General features: G+C 31.7%; 2 protein-coding genes, 2 long non-coding RNA genes and 1 pseudogene across 9 annotated transcripts; 4 read left to right on the top strand and 1 right to left on the bottom strand.

Moving 5' to 3' along the window:
* Window positions 1–1,669: 1,669 nt before the first annotated feature.
* On the top strand, window positions 1,670–3,311 carry LOC112784714 (proline-rich receptor-like protein kinase PERK3). 6 transcript variants are annotated; one of them, XM_025828012.3, is made up of 3 exons: window positions 1,670–1,906; window positions 2,264–2,420; window positions 2,777–3,311. In XM_025828012.3, exons 2-3 carry the CDS (start codon window positions 2,390–2,392, stop codon window positions 3,214–3,216), a joined length of 471 nt encoding a protein of 156 aa, XP_025683797.1. In that variant the 5' UTR covers window positions 1,670–1,906; window positions 2,264–2,389; the 3' UTR covers window positions 3,217–3,311. The 6 variants fall into 6 exon arrangements, 4 of the variants coding, with proteins under 4 accessions (XP_025683797.1, XP_025683795.1, XP_072085914.1 ...); XR_003194023.3 differs by having other exon boundaries at window positions 1,671–1,906; window positions 2,264–2,623; XR_011878614.1 differs by having other exon boundaries at window positions 1,676–1,906; window positions 2,218–2,623.
* A 3,868-nt stretch (window positions 3,312–7,179) lies between these two features.
* LOC112782687 (uncharacterized) lies at window positions 7,180–7,998 on the top strand. The gene is made up of 4 exons (XR_003193079.2): window positions 7,180–7,317; window positions 7,410–7,494; window positions 7,574–7,733; window positions 7,885–7,998. It is a non-coding gene; the product is annotated as an uncharacterized lncRNA (long non-coding RNA).
* A 244-nt stretch (window positions 7,999–8,242) lies between these two features.
* LOC140182535 (uncharacterized) lies at window positions 8,243–9,360 on the top strand. Its single transcript, XR_011878297.1, has 3 exons — window positions 8,243–8,376; window positions 8,474–8,671; window positions 8,767–9,360. It is a non-coding gene; the product is annotated as an uncharacterized lncRNA (long non-coding RNA).
* A 286-nt stretch (window positions 9,361–9,646) lies between these two features.
* On the bottom strand, window positions 9,647–11,970 carry LOC112785561 (gamma-soluble NSF attachment protein-like; annotated as a pseudogene).
* A 2,038-nt stretch (window positions 11,971–14,008) lies between these two features.
* On the top strand, window positions 14,009–16,834 carry LOC112784199 (uncharacterized). Its single transcript, XM_025827324.3, has 5 exons — window positions 14,009–14,229; window positions 14,336–14,409; window positions 15,178–15,307; window positions 15,394–15,708; window positions 16,319–16,834. The coding sequence occupies exons 1-5, from the start codon at window positions 14,107–14,109 to the stop codon at window positions 16,589–16,591; spliced, it is 915 nt and encodes a 304-aa protein (XP_025683109.1). The 5' UTR covers window positions 14,009–14,106; the 3' UTR covers window positions 16,592–16,834.
* The last annotated feature ends 7,449 nt before the right edge of the window (window positions 16,835–24,283 follow it).

The raw sequence follows: 24,283 nt of genomic DNA, 5'->3' as shown, positions 1-24,283 counted from the left end.
AATTTTTTTCTCTTTTTTTTTTATCATTATCTTCATTTTCTTTTTCTTCTTTATTTTTTCTTTCTTGTTTTAGTTTTTTAAAAATTTTCATGTTTTTTTTTAACAAAAAAAAAATTAAATAAAAAATATTACAATATGATCAAAAGAAAGAGAAAAAGAAATAAAAAATATAATAATAATAGCAACCATAAAAAAAATCATGATGAAAAATAATATACGAAAAAAATGTGTAATTTATGCATATATTGTATGAGTTGTTATTTTAGATTTAGGCGAATTTAATTAAATTTAGTTAATAAAATTACTTATATATGTGACAGGATCGAAATATAATAATATGAGAAATGCACTTCTAAACTACTTCATCTGTCTTATATTAGTTACTTATATTACCTATCATTTAAATGTTGTTGTATAGGTAAAATGTCGCTGTTGACAAGCAATAAGAATTCATTTAATTACCTCTCCATATATGCATGCATGCATCTAATCTTGAAACTTTACTATAATAAGGAGCTTAATCTAGATATTCAATATAGGAAAAAAATTTTCAAACATTATTCGATCACTTCACCAAACTCCACACTTTGACTTACCATATATAGAGAGGAAAAAAAAACCCTTGGAAATTCCAAACACGCAGCAAATAACTCTTAGTTTATAGCAAATTATTGTGATCACTGATAACAATTTTAGAAGCAAAGATCTCTGTACCAAAAATTCAACTTTTACTGGTGATGATCCGATCGAATTCATTCATTCACGCCAACTTTTATTGGTGAATTTTGAACGGGGAGTGCTAGGTAAACAATAAAAATTTTGAACAACATCAACAACCACCAATCAAATGAAAATACACTACACCTTAATTTAATGCTACTAATTAAATTTACTTTTTTAATCCTATTAATTCACATTGTTTATACATTATTCAAAAATCTTGTTAGTTACCTATACTTTTTCATTTTAAACCGAATATCAAATAATTAACTTTAATTTTCACTTATTTTAACTTATTAATTATTAAAACATTAACGAAAAAGTCGCGCATAATATGAATTTTATACTCTAATAATAATAGAGAGATAATAATCTAAAATTAACTTATTTAATATAATATTTATAATTGCATGTATATTAACATTTATCATTATATATTTATTACATTTGATATTATTCAATTATTTTGATAATAATTAAAAAATACAAAATAAAAAAAAATACAATTAAAAAATAAGATAAATTTAGTCTATTTAAACTCATTTTAATTTATATTATCTTTTAAATATTTTTTTTATCATGGATAGCAAAAAAGTAAATCAATAGACTCAAACAACAGCAATTAAAGTCACCAAAAAAAAAAAAACAAGAGCAATTAAATGCTATCAATATTGTAAATTTTTTAAGGTGTGCTACTACATAACAAATACTATTCAATTATTGTTCCGTTAATAATTATTGGAATTACAGTAAAATAAATATATGGACTTAAATTTGGATTTGAATTCTCTGAAGTTTGAATTTTATTCTAGAGAGTAAAGTGTGATCTCTCACCATTAGATTTCTTACTCCCACTTTTATGTGGGAGTACCATTAACCTATCTAAAATTATTTACAAATTGAACCCCGTTTTTTTATTTTTTAATAAAATTAATAATTAAAATTTTGCCTCTTTAGTTTTGCTTTTCACACTTTTTCCTTTTTCTTGTAACCATAGTTTCAGAGATGAGAGATGTCTCTGTTAGGGTTTTTTCAATAATCCTCATGTTCTTCTTCCATCTCAGGTACCACTGTCGCTATCGCTGCCTGCACTTAGCACCGTCACCACCACTTCTACTGCCGCCACACCACACTTTTCGGTCCTCTGCGTTGTTGCATTTCGTCTCTGCCCCTGCGAACTACTCAGGTTTCATTTTACTTTATTTGTTTTAATGTTTTTTCTATGGCAATTCTTGTGAATTTGGAGGTTTTTCTGCTATCTTCGCACCACAGTTTTTGTTTTATTTTATCCCTCTGCCCTGCTTTTTTGCTTTTTCGAAAAGAAATTGCTGTAAGTCACTGAAGCAATTTTAATTATGTGAGACATGAGTCCGAGAGATACATCATGCAGAATTGGTCTTTCTTTATCAATTAGAAGTTAAATCTTGTTGTTTATAGGATTGTTAGACTTGATTGATTAATTTTTATTTTGTAATGTGTTTTCATAATCTTGTTCAGCTTCATACGGATACTTTCTCACTTGCTTCTATCTTTATTGGGTTAGAGCAAATTCTCTGCCGTCTACAAACGAGTTCTCAGTATTAATGTGACATGCTGCATACCTGAGGAAGTTGAATTCTTGAAGGGATTGAGCCTGCTAACCTCACTGAGACATGAAAACATTATAAAGATGAGAGGTTTTTGTTGCTCAAGTAGTAGAGGTGAATGTTACCTTGTCTATGATTTTGTAACCGGTGGCACTCTATACATCTTGATATGGAAGATGGAAGTGAAAATGTGTTTGAGTTTTCTAATAGGGTTTCCATCATCAAGGGCAATGCAAAAGGGTAGTTCTTTTTCGACACCCAATATTTTCTAAGAAATTCATTGTAGATAAGAAAATTTGCCTCTTTCTTACAACAAGGTATTTTTCAACTATTTAGTATTTAGCATCGGTTACATGAATTAAGATGACTATTATGAACTTATAGTAAAGATTAAGCTATAATCATTATGCAGAATGAACATAAGTATCTATCTGGTTGATATTGAGTATTTGCTAATCCTTTTTAACCAGGTCTTAGATATCTGCAAAGCAATGAAGCAAGCAAACCTACAATGGTTCACCAAAATATTTTAGTTGAAAAAGTTCTTCTTGACAATCAGTTTAACCCATTGATCATGGATGCTGGGTTCCCCAAGCTTCTAGCAGACGACAATGTTTATTCGGCACCGAAAGTTGGTGCTGCCATGGGATACCTAGCTCTTGAATACATTACCACTGGACGCATCACTGAGACGAGCGACGTTTATGCATTCGGTGTCATTGTTCTTCAAGTCCTGTCTGGAAAGACAACAGTACGGGGTTCAATCAGAATGGCAGTTGAGTTTTTGAGATTTGATGATTTTGTGGACACAAATCTAAAGAAAAAATATTCGAAACTAGAAGCAGCAATTCTTTCAAAGATTGCAGTGATGTGCATTCATAAGCTTTCTGAGCAAAGGCCAAAATGGTAGAGGTGATTCAGGAACTAAGCATGTATTCTTCTCATTCTTCATGATCTAGAACTTTGAATGGGTACCATAAATTCCTAACACATTTGATTCATTCATGACCATGGTTTTCTTTAGCATATTCACTGAATTATCCATTGCTAAATTGTTGTGAATTTCAACGGAATCATGCTGCTTCATTTCTGCACACAATTGAAATTGTTGAAGGATGTTCCTTTATTGAAAATCAAATAGTTTTCAGATAATGAATTAAATTGTTAATAATTTCTGTGGAAGCAATTTAACTATTTTCAAAATAAGAGCATGAATATACCGTCAGATAGGGGCAAGAATCTGCACTATAAGCATACGAAGTAATTATAGTGGTATAAGCCGCAAGTTTTTCGTTGACAATTTTCATCAAACGCCTTATATGCATTATCCATTCTCCCATATTTTGTATCATAGAAGATTCCTACGGAAAGTAACAGCTAATTATAATAGTTTAGTAGTATGGAATTGTGCAAGTAAATAGTTTAGTAGTTTACAATTTTAAATAGTTTAGTGGTTTACAACAGTTTAGTTTGCTGCAATTTTTTTTTCCTTATGCTCTTTTGCCAAGGGAACAACCACCTTCTCTGAACTAAGGATTCTTAAAGAAGAACTTAACTTCAGTTTTAGAGTATTCTAGCTCTAAGCTTGTCCTTACTTGACTCCTGACCCTTTTAGCTTTGCCGTGACTATGAAATCAAATGAAGACACTTTTCAACTCAACCTTCTCGTACTTGCACAGAATAATAATAATTCTCTAATTAGTATTATTAGTGAATGGATCATTATTATTCAAATTTCAAGTAATTTTATCTTTATAGTTGTGAAATATATATTATACAATTTGTTTTTTTTATTTTAATAAAAAAGAGCTCATCATAAAAAAAATGAGAAATAATTGATGATTTTGAAGTTAAATTATAATTATGAATAAGTTCTTTCTATGATAACAAAAAAGTGATTCATAATGAGAAATAAAAAATACATAATAAAAAAATATCTATTTTATTAAATCTAAAAAGAAGATATGAATAATTGTTTTCAATCTCACCAAAGATGCTATTAATGTATCATAAGCTTTACTAAGCATTAACAAATGTAGTAGTGTAATTAAATCAACGTATCATGTAATACAACCTATTTGTGCACTTAGAAATACCTATTACCCTATGAACTTCCCAACTCTCAAAACTTACTATTTTCTCTATACCACGTTTTGCATACTTTTCTAAAAGTCATATTACTGAATTATTTTTCATTAGTTTATACACTAATTTATCCTTTCTCTACATGTTACAATTTTATATTACTAATTTCCTTTAATTTGTCAGTTATATGAAAAAAAAATAATATAAATTATTAGTGACCTATATATTATCGTAACTAATTATTGCTGGTATAATAGATACAATATAACTTATCCAAAGAATGAGCAATAACAAAGCTCAAACATATCCTAAATTTATAAGATATAATTGATCTATCTTAAATTATATAATACAATATAACTTAATACAAATAATCATATAAAGTTACAAAGTACAATATCAATCATAAAATAAAGTCACACAATTATTACACCAAGATAATACTCCAATTTTTCAAAACTAATTGCACCCTTCCCTGCTACTTCAATGCCTAAAGCATTTCGACCACTTTCAATTTTAGACAACCAACATAGTATAAGTCATTCTGTGCCAGTCAGCTTCAAATTCATAAAGCAATTATGAATAAATTTATTTTTCTAGACCCTTTTACTTGAAATACTCTAGAGCTTTATATTTAGAATACAATTATCTATTGTTAGTTCAATAATAACTCTTGCTTTCATCTTGCACTTATAAAGATGCAAAACTTCTTTCCTGCAAACAAAAGAACAAACAAAGGGGGTAAGATGAATGCTAATGCGGTAAAGTAATATTTAGTTCATTCACCAGATAAATGGATTCAAAATGAGAAAGTATTAATGGATAAATAAAATTTGTTATATAATTCAGATTGTAAGACTATCCTTACTACACCAATGAATCACTTTTTTTGCTTCCATACTTCAAAACTAAAAAATCCTAAAAATCACAGCATGTCACAAATTAAGCACAAAAAGAAAATAATGATGGAATAAATCAGAAATTGCTTGTAAATGCCGAGGCAATGATCACTCTATGAAATCTTCTAATGCTTCAAACCAAATTTGACAAAAGATAGTGGTACCAAAGAAGTCAAAAATGCATTCAATAACATTTGGTCTCCCTCACAATCTGTTCAGCATATATAAACAGAAGAAAAATGTCACTTAAACGATATATAAAACACAAGCTCATAATTCTGTTTTTCAAAACAATCTAGAGCTGATTGTTTACAATGACAAAAATATGGGGCAATTGAACACTAACTCCAAACGAAGACACAAAAAACTGCTACTGTTAGTTTCTTAATGGTTTGAGTTGTTATATATTAAAATATTTGGGGAGATTGGGGACCTGAGCAATCTGTGGTGGAACAAATAAAATTAGGCTGTTGAGATTGCTGGTGTGGTGTAGGAACACCATATCCTCTTCCATATCTAGGATCAAATTGCTGTTGATAGTTTTCAAAATATTGAACACTAGAAATTTCATGCGGCGCTTGAGCATATATTGACTCCTAAAGAATAAAAAGAGGAGCAATTTTCAAGTAAGTCAAGAATCTACTTTGAACAAAATATAAAATGTCAAACAACATAGTTAATTAAAGTCACTACCTGATAGTAAGTTCTATTATAACTAGAGTTATCAGCACCATAAAAAGATCCATTGTGTCATTGAGAATTATCAAAAGCAGTAGTTTTGATGTCTTTCTTTGCAGCAATGATTGGGAGAAAGATAAGAACAATGAGGTGTGCAGAAAATTTCAAATATTGCACAAAAAATAGAAATGCTAGATGGTTGAAGAACAAAAGGAGAATTAAAGAAATTTTGGTAAGTTTTTTATCAGAAACTTTGTAAACCGTTGCACTTCACAATTAGCATGACTATAATTAAACCAAAAAGTTAATGTTCAGAAATTTAAACTATATACGTCACAATTTTATGCTAATAGATTTAATATTGTGACTCCTAGTGCTTCCTAAGTATCAAGATTATCAATTCTACCAAGATGAGGAAGTTATTAAGAGAAGGGAAGACTTAGAAAGTGGTGAGAGAGGCATAAATCAATGCATGGTCTCACCCATAGCAAGGGAATCATTCAGGTATCTATTTCACTCTACACTGTATTTTATGTATAAAATTTAAGATTGATGACCGACGAACACAAATATGAATTATTAAGTTGTGCACATTCTAGATATATGGATACATCTAATCTAACCATGTTACATGTCATCAAATTTACAGCTTTCTTTTGGTTGTGTTACGTATTCTATATGGAAAGCTATAGCCAAAGGTAGTGCAAACTATCATGATTCTCACAAACGCAATATATGATCACCAACATATAAGGACGGGAAACTTTTAATTGAAAACTGGTTTACAATACAATTCTTTTAAAATCAAAACAACATTCAAGTAAAACTATTAAACTCATAAATAAATTTATTGCCAATCAAAATCACCAACATATTCAATTTGCGTTCTAACTTCTCACTTTTAGATCTGTAACTAAATTCACATCCTCTTGTTCTGATTACTTCAATGATTGTTATATGCTAATTATTCTAATTACATCCTCTCTCAATAATATTTTCGATTTCGATTTTGAATTCACTCTTAATTATTTTTTCTAGCATTTCATCTTTCATGAGGCTTTGATAATTGACTGGATGCTCTTTATTTCTAACTCTGTATGTTCTCCAGTTTTTCGGCTGCATAGCAAATGTTTTGCTGATAATCTGTTTCCCTGTCTCCTTACTTTTGCAGCCTTCCCCAATTAAATCTTGTGTAAAATATGGATGATAGACTGCTGAATCTTTATTGCTGTTTTTGGTATTTTATTTATTTAAATTTTTTCGTGGCTAGTCTGATAGGATGTCCTTAAAATTTGTAGTATTTTAGGCTGCAGATTGGAGTAGTGCTACTTCCCTTTATGAACAGGCTGGTAAAACAACATTATTTATTCATACCTTAAATTCTGATAATATAGATAGAGATGTATGAAAATTAAAGCATGTAACTCTTTAATTTTGGCAGCTAATCGATTTAGAGTTGCCAAGGATTATGAGAGATCAAAAGCAGCATATGAGAAAGCTTCCAAGGGACAAGAGATGCTTGCTTCGTATCCTTATTTATAACTGGTTGTTCTATAATCACTGTGAAAGGATTGTGTGTTTCTGTGTCCTTGACAAGTAAACCAGCCCTTGGGATGCAGCTAAGCACATGGAATCAGCTGCTAATATGGCAAAGGAACTCAGAAACTGGAGAGAAGTTGTGAGCTTCTCTCGAAAGGGCGTCGGAATTGTACATTGAGTGTGGGAGGCCACAACCTGCATCAGATGCTCTTGCAAAGGGAGCCCGGTATTGTTTGGTTTCTGTTTTCATTTTCAGTGTTCTATGCTTTAAGGATTTTGTTAAAGAACAAGTGAAAACAAACAAAATGAACTTTATGGCTTGGAGATGCTGAATTATGTAAATGATATGTAGCTTTCTTTATTTTCTCACTATGCAGTGCTTTGGAAGAAACCATGCCTGAAGAAGCTATTCAGCTATATACTGATGTCATTACAATTCTTGAGGAAGATGGAGGAGGACAAATTGCCTTTGATCTGTATCCCAAACTGGTAAAATAAATGTTAACTAAAATAAAACCATTTGTCAAGTTTGGGATAAAAACCATAAACTGGTAAGCTACTTGACAAATGGTTTTTATCCCAAACTGAAAAGCTACTTGTTCATCATGAATGATCTTGTTAACTAAAATAAATATTGCTAATTGTGTTCTCTCCGTTCTCCTACTTATAACTACAGGATAAGCCAGCTTTAATATTCTGTGTCGAAGACAGAGCACTCTTTTTTTTTAAGAGCAACTTTTTTATTGTTTTGGTAAACTTATCCAGGATTCAAGAGCCGTGTTAAGTTCTTTAGTATTCTTGATCCAACAAGACCCTGTAATTATGTTTCTGAAATCTCTGATGCTGGATTTCTTGGTCCTCTTTTCAAGGTATTATTTCTGACCTTGTATCTCTCTTTGGTTTTACACCTATGATTGACTAGTTCTTGATCGAAGTTTATTACACATTTTGTAAAATATATTCCAGGTTACCATGGAAGAACATCCAACTGAAGCTTTCACAAACACATCAGCGGATAAGTGTTGGGAAACAATTCTTGACAGACTAAACGCTGAGATCGAGAGGTGTAAGAGTCTAGGTGAACAAGAACTCCCTCCCTTGGAGGTTTTGCAAAGCATTAATGGTCATAAAATGTTCGGATTCCTTAAGCCATCCATTATTCAGGTAACGCAATCTCAAATATTGAAGATCTTTTCAGCCACTGAGGAAGTTATGATCTAACTTCTGAAGTTTTAATCAATTCCGGCAAACAATTTCAGGCCATTGAAGCTCAAGATCCCAGTCATCAATGTGTAGAGTACTGGCATCACAAAGAACTTTCCTCTGAATCTTCAGGCAGTGGAAATGATGCCTCTAAGTGCTCAAATGGTTCAAGCAACTCTCTGGGTGATGTCAAGACCAAAACTTTCGGCTTCAATTTGATAAAGCAGGAGCAAGAAGATAACATAGAAGGACATTTTTATTCATTTGAAGAGATGAAGTCATTGCTACAAGGATTCCTAAAACTAAACTGAAGAAAATTCTGGGTAAGGCCAAGATATAAAATTTTCTTTTGTTCCTAGTAATAGAGTGAACTTGTTAGTTAGAGGTGGCTAATGCTATTAAACACCCATTGTAGTTGCTAGTGCCTGTCCCATTTATACTTTTCTTTTTTATATTTATATTTTTCTTTTTAAGCTAGCTTTTGGTGTCATTTAGGCTTTATTGATTTCATCCTTACAGATCTCCATTTATCTCTAAATTTCTGTATATAAACAGAAAAAGAAATGCTGCTGATATATAAATGATGATTGATATCAATAGAAACAATACATGGAGAACTTTGCTCCTCAAATAATGTGTTTCACTTTCAACCCTTGTGTTGTAATTATTCTATAATTAGTACATATTTGTTTATATTAGGATAGATTTGGTGCAGATTTGTTTTGAATAGCTTTTATTACCTGTTATTTTCTTTCCTTAATTAGGTTGTAAATAATCTTTATATTCTGTATGTAATCACTCTCTAAGTGAAACAATTCAGAAATAATATTTAAAAATCTTCTTTTCATGTCCTTGGCTACTCTCTTCTAAGTTCATATTTCAGTATTGTTCTCCTACAGGGCCTAGTATACCAAGACATGTTTATAAAGCATAGCATTCACAATTTTTGTCACCTTTAAATTGAATAAGATTGAACACTTGGTACACTTGGTACACCAAACCTCTTTTTAAGTTTCATTGTTCTTAAGATCAAAATATTCTTATGGTACGTCAGAAACGAAAAATTAATAAAAGAAATGTGGCCCGGAGAATTGTTAAGTGAGGTCATTTTCATCCAGAGGCTGGTCTTCCTGTCTGGCAGTGTTACCCTTCAATGCACTCACATCTCCTGTTGGCAGTTTCCTTGCTAGCCTAATCATCTGTAAAATTCAAAACTCACATACTAAGTTTCATACAAAGGCTAGTTCACATCACAAGAATTGTGCCACAAGCTCTTACTTCTTACCACTCAGTATGCTTACATTAGAAATCAATGTAATTAGGGACAGGGTAACAAAATATATAGTGAAAAATAAGTAATATCCCAAATTAATTTCTAAGAAAATTTGTAGCCAAATATTTTGTTCTTCAAATATTTTAATCGGTCTTAACATCAAACTGTTCATTAATATAGAAGAACTAATACGAGGATTTAAAAATTTTTAGCAACTGTTGTGTCTTTGTTACATAATAATAGGGATCGATTTGTCTAACCTTTTACCAAAATTTGACATCTAATAAAATAAAAGGTTAAAGCCTGATTTGGTAATTAAAATTTGTTGAGGATTAAAAATCTTTTAGAAACTGATATCAGTATTACACTCTAAAAAATTGATTCTCTGATGTATGAATTTTCTGACTGAACAGTTATTAGAACTTCTTCTAAAACCACCTTGTATGAAATCTGAATATGATCATACACAGGAAATGTAATATATACAAACTTAGGTTACCGAGTGGTCAAGATTTGAAATGCTGCTTGATTGGGCGATACGTTTGATTTCTTCAATGTCTCCATCTGAGTATGCAGCAAGGAGATTGCTAGCACAGCGATTCTGGTCACTTTTGCAAAAAGCATCAATCCTAGACACACCACACAACCATATTATCCATAGATATTAATAATTGATTAAAGTGACATTCAATCTTTTATAGTAAAAGGAAACTAACAAGAGAGGAGGCAGAAACTCACCGAGAGCAGTCATTATAACACATCTCTGCTTGCTTGTAGTCATTAGTATAAAGGTAGATAATAATTGCATTGAGATATGCCTGCATTTATGAGCATCTCTGTTAGAGGAATTTCTCCCTAAAAATAACAAGCAAATTCCATCACAGCAACATACAATATATATACAGTTACAGTTCAAATGCAGAATGCAAAATTAAATCAATCCTAACCTTGCACTGGCTATTGGTAGCATTACACTTGGAAGCTGCTAAGCCGAACTTCAATTGGAGAGGCGCAGCGTCCAAATACCTTTGTGTTACAGAAACATACCCCGGAAAATGTTGCAAAATCAGCATTCAAGGAAAATTGCAAGAAAATTTTGAATGGAACTTCATACTTTACTACACAGACTTACTTCTCAAGTTTTATATAAACAGCAGTAGCAGAACGATACAGATCAAAGGCCATTTATCCTCCTCCATCTTCCTCAAGAATTGTAATGACATCAGTATATAGCTGAATAGCTTCTTCAGGCATGGTTTCTTCCAAAGCACTGCATAGTGAGAAAATAAAGAAAGCTACATATCATTTACATAATTCAGCATCTCCAAGCCATAAAGTTCATTTTGTTTGTTTTCACTTGTTCTTTAACAAAATCCTTAAAGCATAGAACACTGAAAATGAAAACAGAAACCAAACAATATCGGGCTCCCTTTGCAAGAGCATCTGATGCAGGTTGTGGCCTCCCACACTCAATGTACAATTCCGATGCCCTTTCGAGAGAAGCTCACAACTTCTCTCCAGTTTCTGAGTTCCTTTGCCATATTAGCAGCTGATTCCATGTGCTTAGCTGCATCCCAAGGGCTGGTTTACTTGTCAAGGACACAGAAACACACAATCCTTTCACAGTGATTATAGAACAACCAGTTATAAATAAGGATACGAAGCAAGCATCTCTTGTCCCTTGGAAGCTTTCTCATATGCTGCTTTTGATCTCTCATAATCCTTGGCAACTCTAAATCGATTAGCTGCCAAAATTAAAGAGTTACATGCTTTAATTTTCATACATCTCTATCTATATTATCAGAATTTAAGGTATGAATAAATAATGTTGTTTTACCAGCCTGTTCATAAAGGGAAGTAGCACTACTCCAATCTGCAGCCTAAAATACTACAAATTTTAAGGACATCCTATCAGACTAGCCACGAAAAAATTTAAATAAATAAAATACCAAAAACAGCAATAAAGATTCAGCAGTCCATCATCCATATTTTACACAAGATTTAATTGGGGAAGGCTGCAAAAGTAAGGAGACAGGGAAACAGATTATCAGCAAAACATTTGCTATGCAGCCGAAAAACTGGAGAACATACAGAGTTAGAAATAAAGAGCATCCAGTCAATTATCAAAGCCTCATGAAAGATGAAATGCTAGAAAAAATAATTAAGAGTGAATTCAAAATCGAAATCGAAAATATTATTGAGAGAGGATGTAATTAGAATAATTAGCATATAACAATCATTGAAGTAATCAGAACAAGAGGATGTGAATTTAGTTACAGATCTAAAAGTGAGAAGTTAGAACGCAAATTGAGAAACAGATCGAGGAGGCGAAGGCACGTTAATGGATAAGGAGAAGCTACCAGAGCAAAAGCTCCAGGAAGGAGGAGAACCTCGCAGGAGCAAAAAACGGCATTTTGCACGGCGGCAGATTAGACTCTTTCATATTATTTCCATTTCTTAATTGAAAAATTGAAACTTCGAGAAGAAAGAAACTAAATTGAGAGATACCTGAATTGAACTACCGAACTAAAGCAGAGAGTCAGAGTGAGTCCAGACAAGAGAAGAAATGTTGCTTCGACTTCGAGCAGACACAGAAGCAAGACACGGCGAGATCACCCACCAACGAACGCGAGACACGGGGAGGAGCAGAGCAGTAGCGACGGCGCACAGTGAGGAGCAGAGAACCAACGACGGTGCACGATGATCAGAGATAGGGACCACAGAGGGAGAGGAATAGAGAACCAGCGACCTGGTAGAAGGAGGCAAGAACCCTAGCAGAGCCAAATGTCTCGTCTCTTTTGAAACTGATTAAAAGAAAAAGGAAGAATGTGTAAAAAGAAAAAATACAGGGGTAAATGTTTAATTATAAATTCTTCTAAAAATACAAAAACGGGGTGCTATTTATAAATATTTTTATGATGGTTAATGTTACTCCCACATAAAAGTAGGAGTAACGAATCCGTAGCCTTTTATATTATAGTGATAGTATAAAATGTTATTGATGTTTCGTAATAAAAAAAATTTTTTAATAATAAAACAACAAAATGTCATTAATTTTTTTGTAAAAAATATATTATTTTAATGTAAAAAGATAATGACATTTTTGTAAAGACCTAGAATAGCACATATAATTTAAATCATTTTTGAAGAATTCACTCTTAATAATTCAATATAACTATATAAGAAAAAAAAAGTTCATAACTTGTTACTTGTTAGCTTATGAACATTTCTCAAATTTTTTATAACAAGGTCTTTATAGGCAATTTATGTACACGTGTCAAGCATATAAGGGATAAAAGAATTTTAAAAGTGTCCATCTGCAACATCCAAAATGGATTGGGTGTGGAGAAAGACTTGTATTTGAATTAAGGTTTACAAGCAGTTGTTAATATGAATATATTTTTATAAAATTAATTTTTATTAAAATTAAATTAGTGATAATGTAATTTATACTTGAATATTTTTTTGTCAAATATAATTTAAAAAAATAAATATTGTTTAAATAATATCATTTAAAATTATATTAAAATAAAAAAAGTACTAAAAAATTAATTTTTTAATATAAAAATCAAAATAGATAATTTTAACATTTTATTATTATTTTACTATATGAGAACTATTAGAGAGTCATTTTAATTTATTGTTTTTAGTCCTTAGTTAGTCATTAATATTTAAAAATATGAAATAAAATATGTTGTTAGATTATTAAATTAAAGGAATTAAACTATCTCTTAACATAATTTTCAAAAATGAAAAGTAAAGCCAATGAGTTATAGCTTAAATGGCATAATTTTCCCATACTCAATTAAGAAGTTGCGGGTTCGAGTCTCCTATCTTTGATAAAAAAAAAAAATAATGAAAAGTAAAAAATTATTAATTCTATTTAAAATATATTAAAAATAAAATTTAATCTATATTAATTAATTAATTAAATATTATCCGAACACAATTGTATTTACAGATGACAGCAGTAATAACATTTTGATTAGTAATTTATAGGTAGAGGAGAACGGATCGAACATGATTAGATTTTAAATTCAAATATTTATGAGTAAGTAATATCAATCTCCCACCTATTAACATTAACATTCACATTCACTGAGAGTCACACAGAAACAAGAGAATGCAGAGAAACACGCCGGTAAGGAAACCACACTCTTCCACCTCCGATCTCCTAACATGGTCGGAAACTCCTCCCACGGAAACCACCGCCTCACCTCCCGCCTCCTCCACCCGCTCCGGCCAGGTTCACACATTCATCCACTATTCTCTCTCTGTTTGACTTTTCGATTTTTTTTTTTCTAATTATCGCTTTTCGTCGTTTGCATTGTTCTTTATTTATTTGTTTGCAGCCTTCGGATAGAATAAGCAAGGTGCTCCATGGAGGCCAGCTCACGGAGGAAGAAGCTCAGGCTCTCTCAAAGAGGTAAATAAAAACGCTCTTTCTCTCAAATCAGATCTGTTTTCAGTTTTGTTTTGTTCTCTGTTTTTGATTTCTTCGTTCTCTGATCTGATTCTGTATATGTTGGTTTTGCTGCACCGATCTGTTTTTGGAAACAGAAAAAAATTAGATGAAAAGTGAAAACTCGTAGGAGCTAAGCCAGATTTTTTTTTAAAACAAAAAAATGCGTTGCTTTTGAGCCTGAATTTTTGTGTGACGAAGACGATGAAGAGATAAATTAATGCCTTACCAAATTGTTTGTTTATTATCTTAAAGCTTTGGTTAAGGGAACCTTAATATTTTTAATAAATTAACTAATCTTCTTTTTTTTTTTTTTTTCTTTCTACATACGTTGGTGTTTTCAGGGTTTAGCCATGATAGAACACCGAAAGGTTTTTTAATTCCTTGTGCATGTGTGCTGCAGTATGTAATTCAGGAACTGCAATCTGATTTGTGTCATGAAAAAATGGCGATATTGTAACTTGCAAACTGTTTTGCTGGATTTACGTTTTCTTTTTTCATTTTATTTACTAGTTTGAAAGCTTTATGAAAGGAAATTACTTTAAACAACTTTTTTCCCTCCCATGTTTTTACCATTTAACTTTAAAAAAGGGAAAACAAAGTAGCAATTTTCCTTAATTTAGAATGAAAAGGAAAGAGAAAATAAAGGGTCCCCTTAGCTATTCAGATTATGACTAAATCTAAACCCTGTTGTCAAAACTCAAAACTGACCTCACATTGTGCATCTCTCAGCAAACCATGCTCAGGGTATAAAATGAAAGAGATGACTGGAAGTGGTATTTTTTCGGGAAATGCCAGAGATTCGGCTTCAGAAGCCAGTTCTGCAAATTTGAATAACAAAACAAGCATTCGCATATATCAGGTATGCTTATATAATTTCCTTGGCCTGCGCCACAAATTTTTTCGGATCGAATTCCATAGTGACAAGAGTGTTCTTATGTTACTAAGCAAGCACTTAATGGAGTTAGTCAGATATCATTCAGCACCGAAGAAAGCATTTCACCCAAGAAGCCTACCGCTATACATGAGGTTGCAAAGCAACGGGAGCTGAGTGGGACATTGCAAAGTGAATCGGACTCTAAGATTAAGAAGCAAATATCAAATGCCAAGACCAAGGAGCTCAGTGGAAATGACATATTTGGCCCTCCTCCTGAAATTGTGCCTCGCAAAGTGGTGGCTGCACGCACTTTAGAATCAAAAGAAAGTAAAGATATGGGAGAACCCCTTCCAAGAAATGTCCGAACATCAGTTAAAGTTTCCAATGTAAGTGTTTTTTGCTTATGAAAATGAAAAGAATAGTAATGCATGATTTTACATCGGGTAAAATAGAAATCTAAAGAATGGTGATAAAAAGTTTAATCCCTTGCTACAAAATGGTCATCAATGTGGAATGGACTAGGCTTCTCATGCAGAGATTAATTTTAGCCTTTCAAGGTGCACCAACTTTTTGCTTTTTGCTTTCCAGAAATGCAAAATTCAATTGATGATCACTTCTATAATCTAATTTTGGCAAGAATTTCAGTTTAGATTTTACTCAAGGATTGTGATTGATAATCATAATGCAGTTGTAGCTCATTAGGAATACAACTTATTGAACTATTAAATTGGGTTGGAGTCAGATTGAACATGCATTAAGCATTGGGACTTCAATCAGTTTGTCTTATTGTCGTGAGAGTTTCCATAATTTAATTACTGTTTCTAGAATATGTATTCTGACATAACTTGTAGTCAGTTTTACGCGTTCCTTTCTTTTTGTGGGAGTGATTTGAGCTTACTTAATGTGCTTTTCATCAACTCATATTGCTCTATGGACCATAGTTATGAGCATGACTGCATCTTTTTCACATCCTTTTTCATTGCTCTTTTTCTGTAGCCTGCGGGTGGCCAAAGTAACATCTTATTTGGCGAAGCCCCGGTTAAGAAGACAGCAAAGAAGATACACGATCAGAAGTTTGCGGAGCTCTCAGGCAATAACATCTTCCAAGGAGATGTTCCTCCAGGATCAGCAGAAAAGCATCTGAGCAGAGCTAAACTCAGAGAAATCACTGGCAGTGACATATTTGCTGCCGGAAAAGCCGAAATCAAAGACCCTGTTCGTGGTGCACGCAAACCCCCTGGTGGAGAGAGCAGCATTGCCTTGGTCTAAAATTTTTAGAAGATATTAATTTGATGTAGGTGTTGTAGAAATATTTCTGTATCTTAACTCAGGTTTTTCTGTTAGAAGGGTCAGTGTGTTTTGATCATGAAGCAGTGTTGTTTGTTGGTAGGTTTCGGAGGACTTTCCAACTATTAAGTATGGATGCGAGACAAATCGTAGTTTTAATTTTCATCATTGATGAATCATGGAATTAGTCCTCATTCCCTATGGACCATTTTCCATTTTTACTTATCCCACCTACCTAAACGCGTTATACAAAGTTAAAAAAGATGGATCTGAAAGTGGAATTGTAGTGTGTTTTAAAGAGAGAGGAATGCTAGGAGCCAATAGAATTTGTGTTGTATAATCATCAATTAGTCATTATTAATATTTTTAATAGTGTAAGATTATTTATTTTTCTTTTAATAGTTAAATACTGGCTAAATTTCAATAAAAGTGCTGATCTTCTAGACTTTTTCTTAAAGAAATTAGGTTCAAATAATTTCGTGTGCATTACATGCACTATCTTCGTGGAAAAAAAGTGGATTGTTACATACATAAAGTGGAATTCAAATTTTTGATATTTACTTAAGCAACTAATCTAAGTTAGTACTATTTTGTTAAAAATATTACTACATAATATAATATTTTATCCGAATATTAGTAAATATCAATTTTATTATATATATTATTCATATTATGGCCTAAATAACTAAGTCATAACTCAAAAGAAGTTGGTCCATCATTAATGTGTCTTAAAGTTGTTCTATTTCAAAAAGACTAATCCCTAAACTACATGGGTTAACCTACGCGACTTACTTAAGACATGAGTATTCAGACCTGTGTTTAATCCAACTTGCATGGCAAGCCAGATCCTGCTATTCACTGGTTCAAATATCATTAACAGTTCAATCCCTACCCCAACGTGAGATAACTTTTTAAATATTGAGGAAGAAACTATCTACTATTAGTAGTGAAAAAATTCATGAATAATAGCCAAGTCATCATTTCACTCTATAAATATTCTATTAAATTTAGGTATTTCTCAATCCCAATTCACTAACCTACTTTAAATCCTTTTTAACTTAAGCATCGAAATCCCTTATAAGTATCCACTACCACCGTCCAGGCGAGGATGTAGGTCAACCTACCGTTTTGGCAAACAAGTCAGAACTTCTGTCAAAAGAAGTTTGGACCTCACATCTAGGCCTATATCCACCTTGGTTTCAAGTATTACCTCGAAACATTGTTATCGTTGTCGAAGACCTGGAGTCTAATTTTTTATAATGGTAGACGAACAATAACAAGATAGATACACAACATCTGATTCAGATCTAGGAGTGGAAACCATCATAATAATGATTGAGCCCTCTCAGTTTATCGAGATTTGGGGAGAAATCAAAGGGAACAAGGAGGACCAAGAGTGAGCTCCCAAGTATTAAAACCATTTAGGGATATTTGGCTTCCCGCCATGATGTACTCTCACTAAAACCATGATATTAAAACCAGTATTAAAGACACTTCCGTATTTATTTGAGAGGGTTTTGCACTTATGATATGCCGCAGATTCTTTTGAGGGGGACAGGAGGGACTCGAGGAGAAGTCTGCAGTTGACATTGAGGAGGATGTGAAAGAGACGTGACCATCTAAAAAGAAATCGGACCAAAGTCTAACGGTAAAGTCGAGATGGTCCTTGATTTCTCTGCCTCAAGCTGCTTGGCCAATTTGAGTTTTTTGTAGGTGTTCGAACTGTTAATCATCCTCTCTACGAAAGAAGAAAATATTAGCAAAAAGCTTATATACAAGGGACGGATTTATGTTATTGCTTGTGGGGACAACCGCCCCCACTACAATTTGAATTTTTTTTAGTAGTATATGATAATAATATTTATTTGTCCCTATTAAATTATTAAATTACCTCACAATAATTTTTTACTCAACTTTTGATACTTAATAGTTAATTTAAAAATTTCATATTAGATGTTTATTAGAATAATCAATTCTCAATTTAAATGAGATTGGTGTTCTTTTTTAGAAAGTAACTTAAAAGAATATCTATCTTCTTTTAAAATTAGTTTTAGTTTTTTTCCGTGCAACTGTATTAATTGAAAAAACTTTCTCAATTATGAATATCAGTAAGAGTTGACTTCTAATTGTATGAAAATTAAATTTTTAAACAATTATTTAGTGATATATATAAAAAGAGAGATATTTCGGTTGTATTGTTAAGAAAAATATTACTTAATTTTTTTAAAATATAAAATAAAAAAATAGAATTCTAAATTATATATTATTATTTAAATTACTATTTTAGTATTTAATTTGTAAATTAGATATTTTAAAGATTAATCATATTTTATAATAACAAAATATAATTATAATAATAATCCTATATGTTCATAAAAAAGAACTATTTGTATAGAATATATATTAAAACACAAAATACATATTAAAAATGAATTAAATAATACGTATATGTATATACAAATACATAATAGTTAGTAGATAATTTAATAGCTAATTTTTACGTATACATAATAATTTTATTATAAAAATTATTATTATGTTATATATATTTTTTCCCCACGGTCAAAATTTTCTGGATCCGTCACTGTATACAACTCTATATTTACCACAAACAATAGAGCCATCTACCTAACTCAGTCGGAGCATAACTCGACTTGGCTATAAGAAATTTCTTAGAGTAAATGGTCAAATTAGTCTCTAAAAGATTACTCATTCTTTAACTTGGTTCCCTAAAAATTTTTTTAATCAAATTCGTCTTTTAAAGATTTTAAATTAGTCATGTTAGTACTTCTGTCACTTTATTTTTTAATAGTGTCAAAATTTGCTAATGTAACATATTAAGTGACACCCAAACATACATCTAGGAGTCTTAATTGACTATTAACATAATTAATTTATAAAATTAGATCAAATCAAAACCTAATTGAAGAGAGAACTTGAGGCATTGGAATATCCTAATTTGGAGTTGATTTGATCTAATTTCATAAACTAATCATGTTAATAGTCAATTAAGACTCCTAGGTGTATGTTCGAGTGTCACTTAACATGTTATATTTACAAATTTTGACACCATCAACAAATAAAGTGACGCAAGGACTAACATGACTAATTTAAAATCTTTAAAGGACGAATTTGATTAAAAAAAAATTTTTCAGGGACCAATTTAAAGAACGAGTAATCTTTTAGGGACTAATTTGACCATTTACTCAAATTTCTTAATATTAAGATTCCTGCTCAGCCCTAACATTCTTGAAAAAGATTCACGATCATTTGCTCCTCCTTTTCAAGGTCCTCAAGTTCGTACTTGATAATTGTCGAGTCTTCCTCCCAATACAAACAAAACATGTACTCAGATTTTCATTGAAATAAAAAAGTAGTGAACCCTCTCGAAGTTGAATCTTGTAGTAGTTTTCGAAGTCATGAAATAACTCTTAAAAAATGAAAAATATCTTCCTATCCTAAATAGCTCGAAAAGAAGTCCACTGTTGTTTTTTAGAACTAAAAAGTTTGGTAAAAATAAAAGAAATAGAAGAAAACCAAAGAGAAAGGGAAAGATCAAGTGTACGACTAACAAGCTAGTAAATTTTCATAAAATCCCAAACATTTGGGTGAAATTGAGTAGAAGCAACTCAGCAAGTTAACATAACATCTTGCTCGAAGTCAGAAAAGGAAATATTTACATTACACTTGAGGAAAAGACAGTTATACATAAAAATAAAGTGTGGGTCCGATTTGTTAAGACGAGAGTAACAAATTCTCTCTTCAGGTCAGGAGAACCTAAGACATAATTCTCCTCATCTTCCCTATTCCTGTAAATAGGATGAGTAAGTCATAATATCTCTAAAATTTCTCTATCCATTATAAAAACAGCTCTTAATACAGTATTATCTATCTAGTCAAAACTCTCAAGAATTCCGAAAGATATTATGTTTACTACAGAACGAGACATAGAAGTCGAAATACCTACAAAATATAAATAACTAAACATGTGAAGTACAAGAAGTCGGTCAAAGAAAAAAAAACAAGTCATATCATCTTCAAAAGAGTATAATCAAATAACTTTTGTCATTGCTAACAATGGCAGAAGCATAAAAAGTAGCCAAATTCACAAATTCCTAGTGGCACTGTCATCAAGAGCAACAACAACACCACTAAGAGGCAAGGAATGCCCCTAAAGACCATATACAATAACAGAAAATCAACAAAATGTATTATCTAAAATTTTATTTTAAAGAACACCAACATTTTAGAATTGCAAAAGACTACCAATATATTCTATCAATATTTTTAAAACTTTAAGGGATAAATTTTTAATAAAGAAAGAATAAATTCCATACAGTGTACACAGATAGGTCAAGCAAAAGAAGAGCAAGCATCAAGAAAATAGAGAAAAAGGAATACCAACATTGAAGCAAAAGAAGCAAGAATGTAGGAAGTATATCTTGAAACCGTGAAAGCACCACTAGAAGCAAGAGGACGAAAGAAGTTTGGAGGTAAAAAGTGAAGAAGATGAAATGACGCTTCAAAAAATAAGTACGAAGGCAGGCGAAAAAAAGAAGAAAGAAGCCAAATATATATAGTTATTAGTCAGGGCAAAGAAGTAATTCTACTTTGTTTTAAATGATGTGCACGATTGCCAAAAAAATTGAAAAATGATAAACCCTATTTTTAGGATTTATCTTGTGCTTAATTTAGTGGATTTTATCCATTATTCTCACACTTATTCATATAATTTGCATGTTTTACATTTTCCTTCCTAATTTTGTATTATAATTGAAAACATGCTTCTTTGGCCTTAAATTTGCTAATTTTAATCCTCTCTTATTACCATTTGATGCCGTGATATGTGTGTTAAGTGTTTTCAGGTTTTATAGGGCAGAAATGGCTTAGAGGATGGAAAAGAAACACGCAAAAGTGGAAGGAACACAAGAAATCAAGTATTTCAGAATCTAGTAGTGACGCGCGCGCATGAGCGATGCGTACGCGTGACCAATGCAGCAGGCAAGCAACGCGTACGTGTGGATGACGCGTACGCATGACAAAGTGTCACGTGCTGCAGATATCAGAAGTCGCTGGGGGTGATTTCTGGGCTGTTTTTGGCCCAGTTTCAAGCCCGAAAATGAAGATTAGAGGCTGCAGAGTGGAGCAGAAGGGGGAATCAATCATTCACTTTTCATTATTTACACATTAGGTTTAGATGTAGTTTTCTAGAGAGAGAGAGAGAGAGAGAGAGAGAGAGAGAGAGAGAGAGAGAGAGAGAGAGAGAGAGAGAGAGAGAGAGAGAGAGAGAGAGAGAGAGAGACTCCTCTCTCTAGGTTTTAGGTTTTTAAGTTTATTTCTTCTCAATTTCAGATTTCTACCTTACTTTAATTTAGGTTTCTTTTACCTTTATTTGTTATAGCACTTAATTATCTACTTTTCTTGTTGATTCCTCTATTTTACTAATTTAGATTATGAGTTCATGTGTTACTTTCAATTTTCATTAATGCAATTTATGTTTTACATTTCTTATTGCTCAGTTGTTTTGTTATTATTATTTCTTTGCTTGGGTTAGTTTTACATTTTGCTTGCCTTGTTAGTTTTCTATATTTTTACTTTGTGCCTTCCAAGTATTTGATAAAATGCTTGGTTGGATTTTAAATTAGATTTTTATGTTCTTAACTTGGATTGATCAATTAGAGACTCTTAAGTTGTCAAAATTCTTTTGTTGATTGGTGATTAAAAATTGCTAGTTGGCTTAGACTTCACTAAATCTAGTCTTTGATTAGAACTTGTGAACTTAAGTTGATTTTGCTCACTTGACTTTTCTTCATTGTTAGAGGTTAACTAAGTGAAAGTAAAAGGCAATTACCATCACAATTGATGATGATAATGAGGATAGGACTTCTAATTCTCTTTCTTTGCTAAGAGCTTTCTCAGTTATTAGTTTATTTTCTTGTTATTTACATTCCTTGCTTATTAACTCAAAACCCAAAAAAATACAATCTCATAACCAATAATACATACACTTCTCTGCAATTCCTTGAGAGACGACCCAAGATTTAAATACTTCAATTAATTTTATTAGGTTTGTACTTGTGACAAACAACTTAAATATTGATTGAGATTTAATTATTGGTTTAGAACTAAACTTGCAACATGATTATTTTTGTGAAATATCTTTACCGATGATTTACCCCCATCAATTTTTGGCGCCGTTGCCGAGAATTGCAAACGTGTGCTTTATTATTGGTTATTGTATATATTTGCCTTTTGCCTATTTGTTAGTTTTTGTTAGTTTTAGGACTTTGTTGCTTATTTTTATTAGTTTTTGTTTTTATTTGCTACTATGAATTCTCATCCCTTTGCTACAAGAGTGGTTACAATTATGTTGTAGGAAGTGGAGATTACAATGAGAACGTGCATCAAGGTTGGGACAATCAAGGGTGAGAGGAACCTAAGCTTATGATCAACCATTTTGGCAACAACCTCCACCAACGTACTATGAGCAAGAGCCATTCCATGATGCATACGAAGACAATGGATATGGTGGTAGTTATCAACAAGCTCCACCATACACTTATGAACCTCCTCCTCAACATAGTTTTGAACCACCATACTCAGAAGCCCCTTTCCACCATTCACCCCCATATGACCCTAACCCTTATCCACCATACCAACCACCATATGAACCATACGAACCATACATAGAACCACTCCAATTCCAACACAATTATCCCCAAGAACCACCACATTAATATACACCATCTCCATATCATTATCAAGAAGAACCACCTTCGTATTATAGGCCTCAAATCTATTCTGATCCAAAAGGATCAGTCCCTAAGGTACATGGATTAACCTACCAAACATGCTTGGGGGTATGGGTACCTAGACCCGTGCCCGATCCGTTATAACTTCCATGGCAAGCCAGATTCTGTCATCCACTAATTCAGATATCATCAACAGTTCAACCACTATCCCAACGTGGGATAACTTTTTAAATACCGAGGAAGAAACTACCTGTTATTACTAGTGAAAAAATTCATGAGTGTTGGCAAAATCATTATTTTCCTCTATAAATACTCCATTAAAATTAAGTATTTCTCAATTCCAATTCACTTAAACATGTTTTAAACTCTTGCTAATTTAAACATCGGAATTTTTTGCAAGTACCAATACTACCGTCCAGGAGAAGACGTCGGTCAACCTACCGTTTCGGTGAACAAATTGAAACCTTTGTCAAAAGAAGTCTGAACCTCATGTTTAAGTTTAGATCTATCTTAATTTGAGAGAGTGAGATAAAGAAAAAGAGAGAAATGATTATTTTTTATTTTTATGAATTTTTTAATTATTTTGTTTATATTTAAGAAAAAATAGAAATAGAACATAAATAATATTGTTATTTTTACTTTTTTTTTTTCTTCCTCTTATATATAGATAAAGTTCGTTTTGTAGAAAACAAAAATTATAAGTAATATTAAATCCATATCGTCGATATTCAATCTATAACTTTATCTTGATAGTATAAGCATAAAATTGAGATAATTTATATCATATCTAATCGTTTACTGTTTATTCTAGTTAACAAAGTCCAATATGAAATATAGCAATATATGATTCAAATCATATTTTAAACTTTTATTATTTTTTTAAAAAATAAAAAATAAACATGCTATTTATATGAATAAGTAA

Source organism: Arachis hypogaea, chromosome 20 (genome assembly GCF_003086295.3).
Source record: "Arachis hypogaea cultivar Tifrunner chromosome 20, arahy.Tifrunner.gnm2.J5K5, whole genome shotgun sequence".
Taxonomy (NCBI): Eukaryota; Viridiplantae; Streptophyta; class Magnoliopsida; order Fabales; family Fabaceae; genus Arachis; species Arachis hypogaea.
Note: the sequence above shows the minus strand (reverse complement) of the source record. Positions and strands in the feature narration are given on the sequence as shown.

What these genes read in the sequence shown, in the direction of transcription:
- LOC112784714 (XM_025828010.3), top strand. Translation starts at nt 2,390, where the DNA reads ATGAGAGGTTTTTGTTGCTCAAGTAGTAGAGGTGAATGTTACCTTGTC. An exon ending in ATCAAGGGCAATGCAAAAGG is followed by an intron (nt 2,547 to 2,776) that starts GTAGTTCTTTTT and finishes CTTTTTAACCAG; the next exon opens with GTCTTAGATATCTGCAAAGC.
- LOC112784199 (XM_025827324.3), top strand. Translation starts at nt 14,107, where the DNA reads ATGCAGAGAAACACGCCGGTAAGGAAACCACACTCTTCCACCTCCGAT. An exon ending in GCTCAGGCTCTCTCAAAGAG is followed by an intron (nt 14,410 to 15,177) that starts GTAAATAAAAAC and finishes TGCATCTCTCAG; the next exon opens with CAAACCATGCTCAGGGTATA. An exon ending in CAAGCATTCGCATATATCAG is followed by an intron (nt 15,308 to 15,393) that starts GTATGCTTATAT and finishes TATGTTACTAAG; the next exon opens with CAAGCACTTAATGGAGTTAG.